Here is a 19,731-nt window from a genome sequence, read left to right as displayed (position 1 = left end):
CTTCCTAGGTCAGTGCATATAAAATGACCTGGAATGTCAAGATGCAAATTTACAACACACTGCATACACGGAGTACTGTCTGCAGTTCTGATCAGCACACTACAGGAAGGATGTGATTGCACTGTGGAGAGTGTGGAGGAGATTCATGAGTTTGTTGCCTGGAGGACTTTGGTTATTGGAAGAGATTGGATTGGCTGGGCTTGTTTTCCCTGGAATGAAGGAGGCTGTGGGATGATCTGATAGATGCGTTTAAGATGATGAGAGGCATAGATAGGGTAGGTAGTCAGACTCTTTACCATGTAAGGGGTATCAAAAACAAGAGGGTATGTGTCCATAAGTTCATGTGATAGGAGCAGAATTAGGTAATTGGACCCATCAACTCTACTCCACCTTTCAATCATGGCTGATCTATCTTTCCCCACTAACTCCATTCTCCTGCCTTCTCCCCATATACCCTGACCCTGTCACTTCACCTGGTTCTGCTGCTTTGCACTGACAATTTAATAACTCTGGCACTGGCCACTAAAATCAGCTGCCCTGGACATATTATGACTGTTTTTTACTGTATTTAAATGTTGCTGTTTTTACCTGCACTTTTTAACTACTCGTACTGTTTTATCAGGGACTGGATTGTTTTTATTGTTTTTATTATGTGTGAAATGTTTTAAGTTTCATGTGCGATGCTCCGGTATTCCCTGGGAAACGTCTTCTCATTTTGCACTGTACAACTGTTACTTTGCAAGATGACAATAAAAGGTTGATTGATTGATAATCAAGAATCTATCCATCTCTGGCTTAAAAATATCCATTGAATTGGCCTCCATAGTCTTCTGTGCGGTGCAGCGGGATTTCCAGGTTTCTGTGCTGTAGAACTCTATGACTCTATGACTCTGAGTATCTGGAAGAGCATGTGAATCACCATAGCAGAGAAGGCTATGGACCAAGTGCTGGTAAATGGAATTGGTATAGATGATTATGATGGCCAACAAGGAAACGGTGGGCCGAAAGGCCTGGTTCTGTGCTCCATGACTGTATATTCTGACATATGACTAATTGGCTACAGTTTTCCCACTATTCCCTTCTGGATAAGGGTCGTCACCTCTCCCATGTTGACACCATTTTTATTTCAATAAAATGTGACAACCACTTATGTTTTTTCAGTAAATCTTGTGTGGGCTGATGTCACTCCAATTTTCACTCTCCTCATCTATCTATCCCTTCACTTGGCCATCATAATTCTCTGCCCTTTCTTCTCATTTTAATCCTTATATCTGTTGCTCCAACTTTCAATCTTGGCTCACTCCTTACCCTCCCTGGCTTGTTTCTCTTTTACATATACAGGGCTTTCTTTCACAAATTCACCCATTTAGCTTTTCCCTAAGAAAAAACAGTCCATCCCTTCCATAGCCTCTGTTTTTACAAAAACAAATACAGTTCATGTTGTTCCCCATTGTGTCATATCCGAGACATGCTCTGAATCATCCAGAAACCACCAGCAAAACCCAACTGCTCCTTTGTGGGGAACATTGTCTTCAGACGGCACAGTGATGGACACATCTCTAACTCAAATTTCTGAAATTAATAATCTTAGACAGAATAAAAACAAGGAGTTAGTCATTGCCTGCCTAGTTTATTCTACTTCGTTAAATTTTCATTACATGCTAAAAAAAACAATAGACAATAGGTGCAGGAGTAGGCCATTTGGCCCTTCGAGCCAGCACCACCATTCATTGTGATCATGGCCGATCATCCCCAATCAGTACCCTGTTCCCGCCTTCTCCCCATATCCCCTAACTGCTATTTTTAAGAGCTCTATCTAGCTCTCTCTTGAAAGCATCCAGAGAACCTGCCTCCACCGCCCTCTGAGGCAAAGAATTCCACAGACTCACCACTCTCTGTGAGAAAAAGTGTTTCTTCGTCTCCATTCTAAATGGCTTACTCCTTATTCTTAAACTGTGGCCCCTAGTTCTGGACTCCCCCAACATCGGGAACATGTTTCCTGCCTCTAGGATGAAAAATTAGTACCAGATATCAGGGTTTGAGAATAACATATTTGAAGTAATCTGAACTGTATTGATTAATATTGCCAATTTTCCCTTTTCTGATTAGTCCTTATGGAACTTCATCATCAATAGAATTTGTTCAAATTTTACCATTGGTTTCTCATCACTACCAGTGTGATGAGATTCATGAGTTTAACATCTGGGTGATAAATTACCTATTACTCTGAAATTTAAAACCTATGCTTAACAGATAAATTATACAACACCTGCTGAAAGATGATGGCTAATGTGTTCCTCTGTTGAAGAGGGTCTGCTAATTCTGCTCCTATCACTTCTGACCTTAAATTTTATATATTAATTATACATAAATTTCACATACATTCTACGAGAAAGAGAAAAGAAAAAGATTGTGCAAAATAAATCAAGACATTAGCGCAAAAATACACAATCAGAAAACAAATCGATAGTTGCGTAATAGGTGGACTGTAATTTTCCATCGCCAAGGTAAGATTAGGATGTGCAGGTTAGTTTAAGGTCCCAATGAAGCTATTCCTAAAACTGGAGGTGTGAAACTGCAGGCTTCTGTCCCTGCTGCCTGCAGTAGCAGTGAGTAAAGGGCATGACCCAGATGGTGGGGACCTTTATGATAGACGCTTCCTTCTGGAGGCAGCACCATATGTAGTTGCTTTCAAAAAAGATGGCGAGAGTTGTGCGTGTGATAGCCGAGTCCATCACTTTCTGCAGCCTCGTGCATTCCTGTGTGTTGGACTTGCCATATCAGGTCATGATGCGACCAGTCAAGATCTTTTCTATAATGCATCTGTAGATGTTTGTTAGAATATTCCGTGACATGCCGAATCTCTTTAAATTGCTATGAAAATAGAAGCGTTGTGCAACTTCTTCATGATTACATCAATGTGCTGCGCTCAGGACAGGTAATCTAAGATGGTTTAACACTCTCCATCATCAACCAACCAATGGTGCCTGACCTCTCCTCTCTTAAGTCTGATCGTTCCAACACAATCCTCTCGTGCCGAGCTCCTGTCATCTGGTTATTGCGTCTTTAGTTCTGTCCTCATTATCATGCCCTATCGGCTGAGTTACCTCGACTGATCTTTTCATTCACTTTTAGTGTAAACCAGAGGGCGGTTGCTTGCACTGATGCTGCCCTCCACTGGGAGACACAGTTACTGCAGGCACATATTTCTCTCTGCAGTGAGGACATTCTCTTCGCTCCATCCACTGCCACATAGGCAATTGCCCAGCCAGTATTTGCCAAAACATACAAATGTGGTCGCATCGTGACCTGATATTCAGAATAAAGTATCTCGCAGTCAAAATGCGGTCCCTTGTCCCCACACAGCAGGAATTGTCAGGATTGATTGTAAGGAATCTGAGAATTATTGATGTGCATAAGAATATTGGGGTCCAAATCCATTGCTCCCTGAAAATGGTCATCGATAGAGTGGCAAAGAAGACAAATTATGTGCTTGCCTTCATCAGTCAGGCATTGAATACAAATGTCAGGATGTCATGTTACTGCTTTATAAAACCTTGGTTAGGAAACATTTGGAGCATTGCGTGCAGCTCTGGTTTCCCCAATACTGGAAGAATATGGGGTCTTTGGAGAGTGTGGAAGTTGTTCCCCAGGGTGCTGCCTTGGATTAGAGGGTATATGTTGTAAGGAGAGGTTGGACAAACTTGGATTTTTTTCCTGGAGCTTCAGAAGCTAATGGTTGCATAGCGGTAGAGCTACTGCCTTACGGCGCCAGTCACGGGTTCGATCCCAAGTACAGTGCTGTCTGTACAGAGTTTGTACGCTCTCCCCGTGACCTGCGTCGATTTTCTCTGAGATATTCAGTTCCCTGCCACAATCCAAAGGCATACAGGCTTGTAGGTTAATTGGCTTGGTATGAATGGAAATTGTCCCTAGTGTGTGTGAGGTAGTGTTAATGTGCGGGGATGGCTGGTCGGTGTGGACCCGGTAGGCCTGTTTCCACGCAGTATCTTTAAACTAGACTAAAACTAAAATTAAAGAGAGACCCAATACAAGTACATAAAATTAAGAACTATTGGTTTCTTTTTGATATTGGTTAATGATTTTCACATAAACTGAGAAAATATAGAACTTTGTTTGCATGCTATCCAGTCAAATCACTGTGCATGTGTACAATCAAGCCACACACAAGTGCAACAGGTAGAGCAAACTGAAAAATACCAGAGTGCTGAATATTGTTACAGCATTCTAGCTGCAGAAAAATGTACGTAAAAACATGCAAAGGCAGGGTGGAAGATTGGGACTTCAATCTCAGCATATAAGAGGACCGTTCAGTACTCTGATAACAGCGAGGCAGACACTGGTCCTGAATTTGCTGCCATCTGCTTTTAAGCTTTCGGATCTTCTGCCTAATGGGAGAGGGGAGAAGAGGGAATAACCAGGATGGAAATAATCATTGATTATGCTGGCTGTTTTCGAGGCTTCATTAAATTTACATGTTGATACGGTGGGGGGGGGGGGGGGGGGGGGTTGTTGCGGCTTGGGGGGGGGGGGGGGCTGTTTTGTGTGATGGACTGGGCTATATCAGTAGCTCTCCGCAATTTCTTGTAGTCCTGAGCAGAGCAGCTGCAAAACCAAGTTGTGATGCATCCCATAGGAAGCTTTCTATGGTGAATCAATGTAAGTTGGAAAGAGTCATTACCTGAAACATGGCAAAGAATCATTACCTGAAACATGTGATTGGTCCAGGATAAATTGTGGAGATATTTACACCTTGGAATTTGAAGCTCCCAACCATCTCCACTTCGGTACCCTTGGTGCTGACTGGCATGTGTACACAACTAATTTTCTGAGATATAAAATAGAGGGAGGACAGAAACTTTTTTCCAAAGTGGAAATGATACAGACTAGAGTGCACAGGTCTAAGGTGAGAGGGAGAAAGCTTAAAAGAGATGTGCAGGGCAAGTCTTCTTTACAGAGAATGGTGGGTACAACAAACACGCTGCCAACGATGATAGAAGCAGATACAATAGTGGCGATTAAGAGGCTATTAAATAAGCACATGGATATGAAGGAGTTTGAGTTATGCAGAAATTGCCTCGTATCACATTTGGCACAGATATTGCAGGCTGATACAGTACTGTTCAATGTTAAAAGGGACATGGCATGATTACCCATTACCCTGACAGAAGTTAATGCAGTCTCTTCAAGGTCAGTTCAAAAAGAGAGAAGTTAATGTCCATGATCTGTAATGTTGATGAGGACTGGTGGTTTGCCCCAACATTAGTTGCTGAAATAGATCGCATGTATGTAATTGAAATTTGGCACAAGCAGAACCAATTACAGTGATAAATGAAAATTAGAAATTGATTGGCATTAAGATCATAGAAACATAGAAAATAGGTGCAGGAGTAGGCCATTCGGCCCTTCAAGCCTGCACCGCCATTCAATATAATCATGGCTGATCATCCAACTCAGTATCCCATCCCTGTAACATGTATTTACAATTATGGTCAGAAGTATTAGAAATCCACTGACTGTGAAACTACAGAGCAGCCAAAAGTGGTGCTTATGAACAGGGGCTGAAATTTTGCCTCCTGTGGGGCTGGATAATCAAGCACACAGAATGCGGTGTTTAAGGAGATAACTTCAGTGGGATTGGGATTGTGAGACTGAGCAACAGTAGAAAAATAGGCCCCACACACTAGAAACAATTGCTTAACACGTTCAGGTGCACCCAACCTTCAGAGAAAAGATCTGATGGACTCACAATATTCATTCGGAATTTATGTTTTTATTCATCAGGATGCAGGCTACACTGGCACCAATAATCTCCCTTCCAGTTGAACCCAGGACTCAGCAATTTATCAGGTGAACTCAAGACAGCTGACAAAGATCCACATTGGAGATTTCAAAGTCACTCAGATCTAGAGCAGGCAAGGATGGTAGATTTTCTTTTCCCAAATTATTAATGAACCAGATGAAGTCTTTTCAATTCAGTAGTTTCATGATCATAATTACATTCTCAATTTACTTAATTACCTTTAAACTCCTCGCTGTTACAATGCGGTCAATACCAATGCTCCTCGATGAATAGCCCAGGCATCCGTTTACTACTCCAAGTAACAATGCTAAGTTCCCCTAAACTCTGTTGTCTACTCATAGTGCAGCAAACTGTTATTACGGACCTCTTTATAACAGATTTTGGTTATAGCAGACTGTCTCTTTAAGAACACAGGCTGCTAGTTACACTGCGGGATTCATAGAAATTGACAAGCAATTGTTTCTATAGATGCTTAACTCCATTAAACAATGTAACAAACAGCCTTTAGTATTTTTAGCAGAAACACAAATCCATTTTTAGCTGCTAAAAAGAACTTTGTATGCTCAACAAGTTAGTGTCTTTGGAAGGAGAAATGGAGTTAACTTTTAAGGTCGATGCCCTTTCATCCTGAACTCTGGGCGGACAATTGGTTGTGGCAATTTCACTTAGAATGGGACATGGTTTCCTCACCCTGCCACACCAATGCCCCGAACCTTCCATTTTGCTCTCAATCTCTGAATGCAGGAATCAGCAGCAGGGCCAGTGGTTATTGCCATTCCCTAGCTGCTCTGGACCAGATGTTGCGATGCGGCCTTCATGGGCGGCTGTGCTCCGTGTGGTGATGGAGGTCCCACTTTGATCTTAGTGTCTTGGGCTCCTAGATTCTGATGTTAGTGATGTCAACTGAGGGGTGGGGGTCAGAAACCTTTACTCGGTTACAGTGAACATTTGGCAATAACAGACACCATCACTGCCCTATGGTCTATTATACCAAGGGTTTACTGTATAATTAGCACATTTCAATTGGAGAAAGCTCTTGTCAAGTTTCGGTTGGCAAAAATGTTACAAAATCTTAGTTGCACAGCCCCTTCATGCTGCTACTAATATGCATGGATCATTGTTTATTCAAATAAATCATTATTTATTTTTTTCTAACAATCATTAATACATTGTGACAGTATTGTTAATGGTACGTTAGCATGCTGAAGACACTGACTTTATTTGGCCTTCTGTAAAGTACCAAATAGTGCTGCGAATTCTATATGTAGCATTTATTGCTGTTCAAGCGAGGAACACGCTCAAACAGATCACGTTATTTACACCGCTTTCCTCTCACACTTCCACTATATTGGCAAGATATCCACATCACATCACCATCTCCAAATGAAAACTACCAGTTATGATCGTCAAATTTGTCTTCAATGCCCAAAAGGCAGTAAAATATACAATTCTAAAATGAGTTTTTAAAATGTAAAAGCAATTTTAAAAAGTATGTATATAACAAGTACAAATTACATTTGAGTTATCAGCCTTTTAAATCCCCAAAACTGCAACTCAGAAGTTTCATGACACGTCCAGAATGTTTGTGTGATTGGAACTGTTTACACAGAAGCACAGGGTTCAGGTTAAAAATTCCATGGGTTTAATCACCTCGCCCACAAAATACAAATCAAATGAAACCAACTCCACATTACCAGCTTGGCTTCGTAAAACTGAACTAAACATTCAACAGCCAGAACACCGCTTCAGGAAACTGTGCTTCAATCGGAGTATTAGGCTGCCAATCAATGAAAAATGAGGAAGCTAAGGAAAGCAATGAGTTGTGTGATTGATCTGTTAACAATTTCAGATTGCACATATAGCATTATGAGTTAGCTGAAAAAAAAGATAGTGATTTGAACCAAACTGATTCCTTCTTATCCAAGTGAGGACCAGCAAGGCCAGTGTTCCACTTGGGTAACTCTTCGCATCCTCCACCACCAATTCCTCCAAAATCACGACTGGTGGCAGTTAGAACACAACCAAGAAAAGTGGGCAATTTCTTTTCAATTTTCCTCATGTCCAGCAATGAAAACTAGAGCAAGGGAAGCACCAATGGATTTCTCTTTGGTGCTTCCCAGAGTTGGGTGTAATCAAAGGAGGTGAAACTCAATTGATGGCATGATCAGGAGAAAGACTAAACACACTAAACCCATGGGATATTGCAGCAGCAATGGCAATGCAATGAAGGATTAGGCACACTCCCACACTTGAGGCGTTTGGGGTTTCCTTTCAGTAAATGTCACTTAAATATATAAGTGTAGCGAGCAGAAAAGTTACAAAGTCCACTGCTTGTCCTAGTTGCCAACTTGAGGAGGTCCTTCTGGTATGAGGGAGGTAAAGAAGGTGGTGATGAATGACCACGCGGAAGCCATGAAGCCAGGGGGCTCTGCCCCTCCTGTGCTCTCCGTGGTATCGTCCCCACTGTCACCGCTTTCACCACTCTCCCAACTTTCGTCATCCAGACCTTCATCCATGAGCCGTTCCTGGAAAACAGACCACAACCTGTTACAATTAGCACAGCCTTGCCTGCACCCAAAGGTGCTGAACGCATGATGTTAACCAATCGTGGTGTGTTGGATTGTTGTACTTTGTCACCTCACCCCAGGAAATGCCCAAAATGGTTCAACAACACAGACCTGATAAGAGTTAACAGTAACGTTATGTCAACCTGCACATCTACCAATTCTTTAAAGATGGTATTGTATAAACATCCAATTGAGAATGTGAGATGCTTATGACAGAGTGCCAAGAGGATACATTTTCAAGGCTTTAAACACTCATGCACAATTTCAGCACTAAATTCTACAACTGTAAAACACCTGTCCCTTTCTACCTTGGAAATGCAAGCCTCATTCAGATTGCATAGATTCTTCTCCCCATTCCAATGCCAATAATAAATCAATACCACATTTTCTGTGACATGCTTTAGTAGTTTTTGATTATAGTTGCAAATCCAGTTTTGTGTAGATTTTTTAATGTATTTTTCATTCATCCATCAGAATGTACATGGCATAAACGGAAATGTATCCAGCCATTGAGTACATGCTGGTGCAACTTGGGGAAGCTAACTTGTAATGCTTTAGGCGTTTTCTTTGTAATATACCCATCACACATCACATGATATTTACACTGTAGCCTCCACTTTCCGCAGGCATAGTGAAGTGGTGAACTGCATGTGCTACAAATTCATACCAGAATGTTTCGGACATATCAGACTGTTACACTGAGGCACATCGTCCAACTCACCATTTCATGAACTTCAAGGGCATTCTCCTCCTGTGCTTCCTGATTGAAGTCTGCTGGTTGATTTGCTTGGCGTCCATTTGGTGCATCCTGCCTGAATGGAAACCATCCAGCTTGATGCCTAATATTTTACAATGTTCACAGTTACTCAAAGCCAAAGTCCACAGATAACACTTCAAGGCACAGAATTACATATTTAAAAAATAATATTTGATTGCAGATAGTTCCTATTAATTCAATTGTTCGGGGTTTTTTTTACATGAGGAGAAGCAACTGATTATTACCGTTACTTAGGTTGCAGACAATATATGAATCTGTGAGTGTATTTTGATTGTTCAACTGAATTAGGTATAAAAGCAAAATATTATGGATGCTGAGAGTCTGATGTAAAAAAAAAAACGATTGGTGGAAACACACAGTGCCAGGCAGCGGACATGGAGTGAGAGATGGTTCACGCTTCAGACTGTTGATCCTTGGGAACAAACATCTATGCCCAACTGCACCGGCGGTCCACAATTCTATTACTGAAGCAGCTGGGCAACAGATACCAGAATATAAAATTAGGAGTTAGCCATCCTGTTCTGCCACTCATTCACTATCTTTCTGCACTATCCCCACATCCTGATTCCGTTAATATACAGAAATCCACCGACCTTTGTCTTGAATTAATTCAGCTCTCTGGAGAAGAGAATTCCAAAGATTCATCATATCTTAAATGAAGAAATCTCTCCTGATGCTGATGCCAGATAGCCATCTTATTCTGAGTCTGTGAACACCGGCTCTCGACTGTCCAGGGGAAACATCTTCCCTGTATCAAGCCCTGTCAGAACTTTTAAAAGTTCAATGAGGTCTCCCCATTCTTGGAAATCCAGTCCCAGTCTATTCAGTAAACAGTTACTGCATCACAGCAGAGTCACAGGTTCAACCCTGACGTCTGGTATTATTCTCTGTGTAGTTTGCACTTTCTCCCTGTAACAACAATTACAGCACGGAAACAGGCCATCTCGGCCCTACAAGTCCGTGCCGAACAATTATTTTCCCTTAGTCCCACCTGCCTGCACTCATACCATAACCCTCCATTCCCTTCTCATCCATATGCCTATCCAATTTATTTTTAAATGATACCAACGAACCTGCCTCCACCACTTCCACTGGAAGCTCATTCCACACCGCTACCACTCTCTGAGTAAAGAAGTTCCCCCTCATGTTACCCCTAAACTTCTGTCCCATAATTCTGAAGTCATGTCCTCTTGTTTGAATCTTCCCTATTCTCAAAGGGAAAAGCTTGTCCACATCAACTCTGTCTATCCCTCTCATCATTTTAAAGACCTCTATCAAGTTCTACATTATCTATGGCTAACCAAGCTTGCATCGGATTCTGATGGTGTCAGACTGGCAGACTTTCCATATGATTTAGTGTTCTTCCAGTTATTCCAGCTACCTCCTGCAAACCTACATTGACGACTGCATTGGTGCTACCTCCTGCACCCATGCAGAATTCACTGACTTCATCAACTTCACCACTAATTTCCATCCTGCACTCAAGTTCACGTGGACCATCTCCGACATCGCCCTACCATTTCTAGATCTCACATAGAAACATAGAAAATAGGTGCAGGAGTAGGCCATTCGGACCTTCGAGCCTGCACCGCCATTCAATATGATCATGGCTGATCATCCAACTCAGTATCCTGTACCTGTCTTCTCTCCATACCCCCTGATCCATTTTGCCACAAGGGCCACATCTAACTCCCTCTTAAATATAGCCAATGAACTGGCCTAAACTACCTTCTGTGGCAGAGAATTCCAGAGATTCACCACTCTCTGTGTGAAAAATGTTTTTCTCATCTCGGTCCTAAAAGATTTCCCCCTTATCCTTAAACTGTGACCCCCTTGTTCTGGACTTCCCCAACATCGGGAACAATCTTCCTGTATCTAGCCTGTCCAACCCCCTAAGAATTTTGTAAGTTTCTATAAGATCCCCCCTCAATCTTCTAAATTCTAGCGAGTACAAGCCGAGTCTATCCAGTCTTTCTTCATATGAAAGTCCTGACATCCCAGGAATCAGTCTAGTGAACCTTCTCTGCACTCCCTCTATGGCAAGAATGTCTTTTCTCATTGTCTCCATCACAAGATACAGACTATTGACCGACGTCTACAAACCTACTGACTCCTATAGCTATCTTGACTACGCTTCTTCCCACCCTTCTTCTTGTAAAGACTCTATCCCCTACTTCCAATTCCTTCGTCTACGCTGCATCTGCGCCCAGGACGATGTTTTTCATACCAGGGCATTGGAGATGTCCTCATTCTTTAGGGAACAGGAGTTCCCCTCTTCCATTAGAGATGAGGCTTTCACTAAGGTCTCCTCGATATCCCGCAGCTCCGCTCTCACTCCCCCTCCTCCCTCTCGTAACAAGGACAGAGTCCCCATTGTCCTCATCTTCCACCCCATCAGCCATTGCATACACCATATAATCCTCCAACATTTTCGCCACCTCCAAACGGATCCCACTACTGGCCATATCTTCCCATCTCCACCCCTTTCTGCTTTCTGCAGAGACCGTTCCCTCTGTAACTCCCTGGTCAACTCGTCCTTTCCCACCCAAACCACCCCCTCCCCAGGTACTTTCCGCTGCAGTCGCAGGAGATGCAATGCCTGTCCCTTTACCTCCCCCCTCGACTCCATCCAAGGACACAAACGGTCTTTCCAGGTGAGGCAGAGGTTCATTTGCATCACCTCCAACCTCATCTATTGCATCCGCTGTTCCAGGTGTCAACTTCTCTACATCGGCGAGACCAAGTGCAGGCTCGGCGATCATTTCGCTGAACACCTCCGCTCAGTACGTGTTAACCAAGCTGTTCCCCTGGTTGTTCAGCACTTCAATCTCCCTCCCATTCCCAATCTGACCTTTCTGTCCTGGGCTTCCTCCATTGTCAGAGTGAGGCCCAGCACAAATTGGAGGAACAGCACCTCATATTTCGCTTGGGTAGTTTACACTCCAGTGGTATGAACATTGACTTCTCTAGTTTCTGGTAGCCCTTGCTCTCTCTCTTCATTCCCCACCCCCCCCTCCCAGTTCTCCCACTAGTCCCACTGTCTCCGCCGACATTCTTTATTTGTCCCATCCCCTCCGCTGACATCAGTCTGAAGAAGGGTCTCGACCCGAAACGTCGCCAATTACTTCTCTCCATAGATGCTGCCTCACCCGCTGAGTTTCTCCAGCATTTTGTATCTACCAACACACATTTAATTCTCTTTTTCATAAGTTATTACAAACTAGTATTGTACATTTTTCAGCAAACCCAACGGGATTCCAGGGAGATAAGAAAATGCAGATGCAAGGTGAGGGCCAGGGGAACTCTTTTCGTGTTCCGTCTGGGGGGGGGGGGGGGGGGGGGGAGAACAAGAGAACAGTGTGGAAAAGGGGAGATACGGATGAGGGTGTTATCCCCAACAGCAGGGGCACAACCACACTTACCGATGAAACAGGATATTTTGTAAGTCCTAAAATGGAAAGCCTCATCTTGGCATCAGATACAGTGGCGATGGAAAAATTGAAAGTAGGGATGGTGTCCTTATAGGAGCCAGGGTGGGAGGAGGTGCTGTCAAGATAGTTGTGTTGTCTGAACCCTGTCACGGTGACAGAGATCGAGAAAGGGGAGAGGTGTCAGAGAGTTATACCGACCCTGGCTGATGAACCAAATGTAAAACCATTTCTGAAAAACGGGACAGCAGATTGTGGGACGTTTATGGTGGACTGAAGAGCTTGTTCCTGTTCTGTACTTTTCTATGTAAACAGCGTATTATGCGTTCCTCCTACAAGGGAAAGTTCTACAACAATTGTCTTCATCTGGACAGCTTCAAAGAACACACTTTTATTTTAGAATAATAGACAGACATTGCAATCAATTCAAACTGCTGTTGTAACTTGCTCTTTGCCATAGGTTTAGGAAGTTCAGCATGTCCCTTACAACTCTCACCAACTTCTACAGATGCACATAAGAAAGCATTTAATCAGGATGCATCACAGCTTGGTTTGGGAACAACTCCATCCAAGACCGCAAGAAATTGCAGCGAATTGTGGACTCAGCCCATGCCATCACACAAACCAACCTCCCTCTTATTGACTCCATTTATACTTCATGCTGCCTCTGCAAGGCCAGCAGCATAATCAACGACAAATCACACCCTTGCCACTCCCTCTTCTCCCCTCTCACATCACACAAAAAGTATAAAAGTGTGAAAACGCACACCTCCAGATTCAGGGACAGTTTCTTCCCAGCTGTTATCAGGCAACTGAATCATCCTACCACAACCAGAGAGCAGTGCTGAACTACTACCTATCTCATTGGTGACCCTCAGACTATCCTTGATCAGACTTTGCTTGCTTTACCCTGCACTAAGCATTATTCCCTTACCATGTATCTATACACTGTAAATGGCTCAATTGTAATCATGTATTGTCTTTCTGCTGACTGGATGACACAACAAAAGCTTTTCACTGTTCTTCGGTACACGTGACAATAAACTAAACTGAAACGGTCTACAGAATAGATTGGCATGTAGACACAGAATTGCAGATGCTGGAATTTTGAAATGAGACAGTAAGTCACAAATTAAAGCAGATAAAGTATTTGTAATAATACTTACAAATACACAAGCAGAATAGCTCCCATCACCATGACAAATCGACTGAAGGAGGAGTAGAAGTAGACAATGCTCAGGAGGATGCCAGCCCGGGAGACAGTGTACATCCAGTCCAGCCAGTCACGATTCAAGTCCTCGTCATTTAGCACCGGGCCCCCCTGTGCATTCATCTGAATATTCTGGTTCAAGGGCCTGTTCTCGGGGGCCGCTGCAATCGGTGCGGCTGGGGCATCATCTGGCTGATGAGGCTCTGGGTTCACTGGCTCAGAGGCCCCCAGAGATGGGGGCTGAACACCAGCTGGACCTGAAAGTCTGGCTGCCGCTTGGCTGGGAAGGAGAAGGGAAAGAAGCTAGAAGTGAAAGCTCTGCATAATCAACACTAGCCTTACCAGATATTCATAGACAGACATTTTCTATTGTGTGGCCATGAAGTCCAGCCCAAAAAATCCAGGACTGTGGAAGGACAATGTGGTGAGGCGAGGTGGGGGATAAAAGTCATGATGTGTTTGTATTCTACTTTAACAGGTAGGTAGTGAGCATGTGCTTGTTTTCTTCCTCCAAACCTGAGCAGTGATTTATATCTTGATTTAATGTATTAAATTGTTAAATATAATAGCAAATAATCATTTAATAAATGCAACCTAATTAAGAACAGCGAATTCAATAAATAGAAGCGATGTATATATTTGGACTGTACGACGAGGGAGGTTAAGCGAGTTGAGCAAATATATCGGCCTGAGATATCTCCAGCCCAATCTCTTAGGCAAAGAGTAATTGAGTTCAATTGCAAGATGGAGACACTCCAAGACAAATGCTGGGGGATCTTTTGGATTGTTTTATGCAGAAGCTAGCACAGGTTCACGGGTGGGTGGGGGAGGTGGGGGGGTTGAGAGAGACTAGAGGACATGTGGCCAAGGAAAGACTATAGCACACAGCCACAAAGCTTATCAAATCCCATGGCTCAGCCTGCTTTCCTAAAGGAGCAAGAACAAATCAGGAGAGAAGCAGCACCAGGTGTATAGAATGAGACTCCCCAAAGTTGAGTTGCCCAAAGGTACCAGGGGAAGGGATGCTGCACAGTGTATGGAGGAACTTGGAATAAATAAATCAGTCACTGTCCAAGGTGGAACAAACATAAACAAAATAATGTTGTCTTCTGGAGTTACTTTGAAATGAAAAAGCAGGACATCAACGGTAATGATATTAGCATTACTGACAGGGCCCTAAGTGACATAAACCCAGGCACGTGACTAAGAGCATGTCTTCTTGCTTGGGAATTTTATGCATGAGAATGTGGCAATACTTCTGGAGAGGTGGAACGGACAAGGAGGAAACTGCAGATGCTGGAATCTGGAACAAAAGTAAACTGCAGAATTCAGCAGGTCCAGCAGGATCTGTGGAGGCAGAGGACAGTCAACATTTTGGGTCGAGACCTTGCAACAGGACTGGTTGAGATATGGCAAAAGACCTGTCTTTTGAAAAGCTGTAAATAGAATTTGACTAGTGCAAAAACAAAAATAGGGAAAAATGAGAAACATCCAAAGTGACTTCAAGCAGAAGCAGGAAAATCTACCAACTGTTTTATGTCCATTCAATCTCAGTATTTCAGGTGCAATCTAACAGGACTGATTTATTACAGCATTGACTATCCACAAACTCAATATTTAGATACCCCAAATACCAGTATTCCACTAAATGTGCTTTTATTCTAAATTTCTATATCTTATAGAAACATAGAAAATAGGTGCAGGAGTAGGCCATTCGGCCCTTCGAGCCTGCACCACCATTCAATATGATCATGGTGTAACTCATCCAACTCAGTATCCTGTACCTGCCTTCTCTCCATACCCCGATACCTTTAGCCACAAGGGCCACATCGAACTCCCTCTTAAATATAGCCAATGAACTGGCCTCAACTACCTTCTGTGGCAGAGAATTCCAGAGATTCACCACTCTCTGAGTGAAAAATGTTTTTCTCATCTCGGTCCTAAAATATTTCCCCCTTATCCTTAAACTGTGACCCCTTGTTCTGGACTTCCCCAACATCGGGAACAATCTTCCTGCATCTAGCCTATCCAACCCCTTAAGAATTTTGTACGTTTCTATAAGATCCCCCCTCAATCTTCTAAATTCTAGCGAGTACAAGCCAAGTCTATCCAGTCTTTCTTCATATGAAAGTCCTGACATCCCAGGAATCAGTCTGGTGAACCTTCTCTGTACTCCCTCCATGGCAAGAATGTCTTTCCTCAGATTAGGAGACCAAAACTATGTTGCAGCAATGGTCCCTTATTACCAAAAAAACATTATATAATTAAGTTTCCCATGGGAAGTAGAAATGTCACATTGGTTAGGATATGGGGTATATGAAAAAGGACAGAGCCTCACTCTTAGCTCAACCGTACTGATGCCTACTTCAATGAACAGATGAAAAAGCAGCATAAATTATGAATTTAAGCTGTTTAAGTAATGGCCATTCTTGAAGGTAAAATCTGAGCACAGGATAAATACACCAGTTATTTTCCAGGTCAGTCTCAAGTTCCTGTTTTCATGAAAGTAAGAAGAGAGCATTTCTGTTGAGGAAATTGAGGAAGCTGTGAGGAGAAGACGAAGTAAGTAGCAAGAACCTACTCACCCTCACAGAGCAGTTAAAAGAAAGTACTACAAACTTAAAATAATTGAAAGAAAGTTTGGAAGGAATAGCGAGGAAACTTTTTTTTTGTGCTCAGAAGGTAGTGGATTCAATGTCTGCAAGTGTAGGAGGCAACAATTCTGGTCACATTTAACCAGTATTTGGATATATACAAAACGAGCCATAGCCTAAATGTCTAGGGATTCTGTGAGGGAGGTGGGGGGGGGAAGAGTAGGATTGAGTGAGGCACCTCTTGACTGGCAGACACAAATTATCCAGGATTCTAAGACTGCATGAATTGCCTATGCAATTTCCAGCAAGTGGCTCCATGGAACCAGATTCAGCCCGACTACCACTAGGTCCAGAAAGATGTGGAAACTTCCAACAAGTTCAGAGGCAGATGTTACATTTGCAAAATATTTATAAGAGTTTGCTAAGACAAATGTCTTACTTAGACTCAGTCAGAATAAGGGTCCCGACCCGAAACGTCACCTAATAATTTTCTCCCGAGATGCTGCCTGACGCGCTGAGTTACTGCAGCATTTTGCGTCTATCAAATTAAAGTCATCTTTGCTGTAGGACTTAGAGAGCCATTTGGTAAAGTCAGAGACTGAGGAAAATAAACAAACGCTGGAGGAGCTAAGCAGGTCAGGAAGCATCGGTATGAGGGAAATGGACAGATATTTCACTTCAGAACCCTTCAGAATTCTGAAGAGATGTCTTGACCCAAAACATAGTTTTTTCATTTTCCTCCACAAATGTCGCCTGACCCACCAAGTTCCTCCTGCAGTTTTTTGTTGTTCAAGATTCCAGCATTTGCAGTCTCGTATCCAAATGTATAGACGTCTTCAATATAAATGTATAGACGTCTTCAATATGTCTGAACATGTTCTGTAATTGGAACCCGCGGCCAAAAACGCAGCAGATTGCAGTATTACGTTTTTGGTGGTGTTACAAATGACAAATAATAGGACAAGTATAATTTCAGTGTTGTACAATTTCATTTTCCTAATGATATGAAACAGATCCTTTTCTACATAACTGTGTAATTTCCCAGGCCAGAGTAAGAGTACTTACTACTGCAAGTAGTACTGTCGGGCATACATCTGCTGCCACCAGAGCATGTGTTGTGGGCTGTACATAGGATATGCAGGAAAGCCAACTGGAATCGCTGGTTGCATTGGAACCTGGTCACCTCCATGTCTGAAAGGAACCAGGCATCACAATTAAACAGAGAAGCAAAACAAAAATCAGATAATTTATGAGCAAGTCCTGATCTACACAGGATTGGCAAGGTGGCATTCTGACTCTCTGATGGGTTGGTTGTATTTTGTACTTCACAATGGATCACCCCACTTAGCTTTGCACTCTTAATTCTGAAATCCAATCAAAGTTAACAGAAACATTGCTACATACAATATTTGATAAAATGTTTTGTGCACAACATTAAAATATTCAGCTCCAATCCCAAGGATGCACTACAACCATCAGAAGATCATCTTGTGACTTCCTCTCAGCAATGTTTGACTTTCACCTTCTCATTTCATGAATGCCAAATCTTATTTCATATTTTGCTCAGTAGCCAACTTCTCCACAGCCTTGATCCAGAGATAGTTGCAAGAAATGTATGTATTATTTTATCAAAGTCAAGATCAGCGACACTAGAGAAGTACCAAAAAATGTTCATTTAAAATACACTTGCACCATAGAAAATCCAAAAGCTGAACATGGCAGATGTCAAGCCAAAGGTGAAACCAGGAAATTACATCCAAAAAAAGCTCAGTGGTGGAATTTAAGTGGGTGTTGTGTTGGAGAGTAAGAATTTGAATTAAAAAACTTCAGCGAATACAATGTCCACCTAATGAAGATATGGCAATGGTCAAAAATATAATTAAATACAGTATATTTACATATGAATATATATGGAAATAAACATAAGCATTTTTGATTGCGTGCCGAAGGTGTAACACTGGCTAGAACAGAACTAGCTGTGACAAGAAAGTAGTATTTATATGATAGATTGGCTGGATGCATAGGTTTGAAACTTTTCATGGGGCCTAAGTGAAATCGAAGTGATGAACAATTTGGAACAGCCTGAGGAATCACTTTCAAGTTCCCAAGTCACAGTTATTGGTACTTAGACAGACAATACTACACCACTGTCAGATCACTGTGGAGGGGTCATCACTAAAACCTACTGTAGTGGCTCAAGAAATCACAGCATCACCTCTCATGTGTTCTTCAAAACCATTCACATCAAGCAAACAATCTAGAAAACAGCCATCACCTTTTAACATTCTACCTACCCTTGGATCACATGTGGGTGTCTTTGGCTCTGGGCATGGTTTAAAGGAACCTGAGAAAAACTACGATGCCTCAGACCCGTTGGATTGGAGGCTGGGGATCCAGTCATTGATTCTTGGCTTGAAGATGGTGAGGCTGTTGTGGTACTTGAATTTTCAGAACTCTGAAGAGAGAATTAAAACTTATATACTTTTAATCAGTAAGGAAAATGTCAAGAGGAATGATTATTTTTAGTCCCATGCACCCTGTCCATTAATTGTTGTTAAATTAAAAGAATAAATCTTTTTCTCCCCACATATGTAAATCCAAATCCAAATCTCCACAATCATATCCAAGTCTTTCTTCTGCCAAAAATTGTATTTGCAGCCAAGCTGCAAATTTCCTTCATAAATTGGGGAGACTTTGTGACAAATTGACAGTCTCCCATGCTGCAACATTTCAAGCCTAAAAAGGAAGACCCTTCACAAGAGCAAAATGCTCGAGACAAGTCAGCTACAAGATCAGTCTACCACTCTCACCAATCTCCAGCAAACTTAATGGGGGGTTTACACCTGCTTCTTCCTCTGGCTGGATGTCAGGAAACTGGCCACTTTGTCTCTACACTTCTCACTCATTCCCAATTCAAAAGTAAAAACTCAGCTGGTTCTAAAAAAAATGCTGCATGGATAATGGTCTTGTAGAAGCACTGCATGTAAATGCACCTTTTCAACGCGGGTTCAGCAAACAAATGCACAGATCATAGCGCAAATGAAAATATTTACTGATATTTGGTGTTTCCTATTTTCAAAGATGCGGATTCAACCTATGATGTCGCTGCCAGCTCTGAGAACAGCCCCACTCCTCACATTTCTAACCTATTTTTTCTCACAGGCCAATCAACGCCTCTGATGCTCCCGTCACTCGCCTCCACACTAGGGGCCAACTCACTGCGGCCAATTAACCCATCAACCAGGCTCAGATGTGGGAATAAACTGGAACACCAGGTAGAAATCCACTTGACCACAGGCCAAACACCACAAAGATAGCACCAGGGTCGCC

General features: G+C 42.5%; 1 protein-coding gene across 1 annotated transcript in view; it reads right to left on the bottom strand.

Annotated features, from left to right (window-relative positions):
* Nucleotides 1–6,930: 6,930 nt before the first annotated feature.
* The window catches only part of herpud2 (HERPUD family member 2), a 45,505-nt gene continuing 32,704 nt past the window's right edge, over nucleotides 6,931–19,731 (bottom strand). The window contains exons 4-8 of the mRNA XM_033019142.1: nucleotides 18,696–18,856; nucleotides 17,467–17,592; nucleotides 13,764–14,087; nucleotides 9,113–9,230; nucleotides 6,931–8,349 (exon numbers count right to left, since the gene is read on the bottom strand). Of these exons, the coding sequence (XP_032875033.1) occupies nucleotides 8,161–8,349; nucleotides 9,113–9,230; nucleotides 13,764–14,087; nucleotides 17,467–17,592; nucleotides 18,696–18,856 (918 nt within the window). The 3' untranslated portion in view covers nucleotides 6,931–8,160. The remainder of the gene's footprint in view (nucleotides 8,350–9,112; nucleotides 9,231–13,763; nucleotides 14,088–17,466; nucleotides 17,593–18,695; nucleotides 18,857–19,731) is intronic.

Source organism: Amblyraja radiata, chromosome 4 (genome assembly GCF_010909765.2).
Source record: "Amblyraja radiata isolate CabotCenter1 chromosome 4, sAmbRad1.1.pri, whole genome shotgun sequence".
Classification (NCBI taxonomy): Eukaryota; Metazoa; Chordata; class Chondrichthyes; order Rajiformes; family Rajidae; genus Amblyraja; species Amblyraja radiata.
The sequence above is the reverse complement of the archived record's forward strand: the minus strand, read 5'-3'. Positions and strand labels throughout refer to the sequence as shown.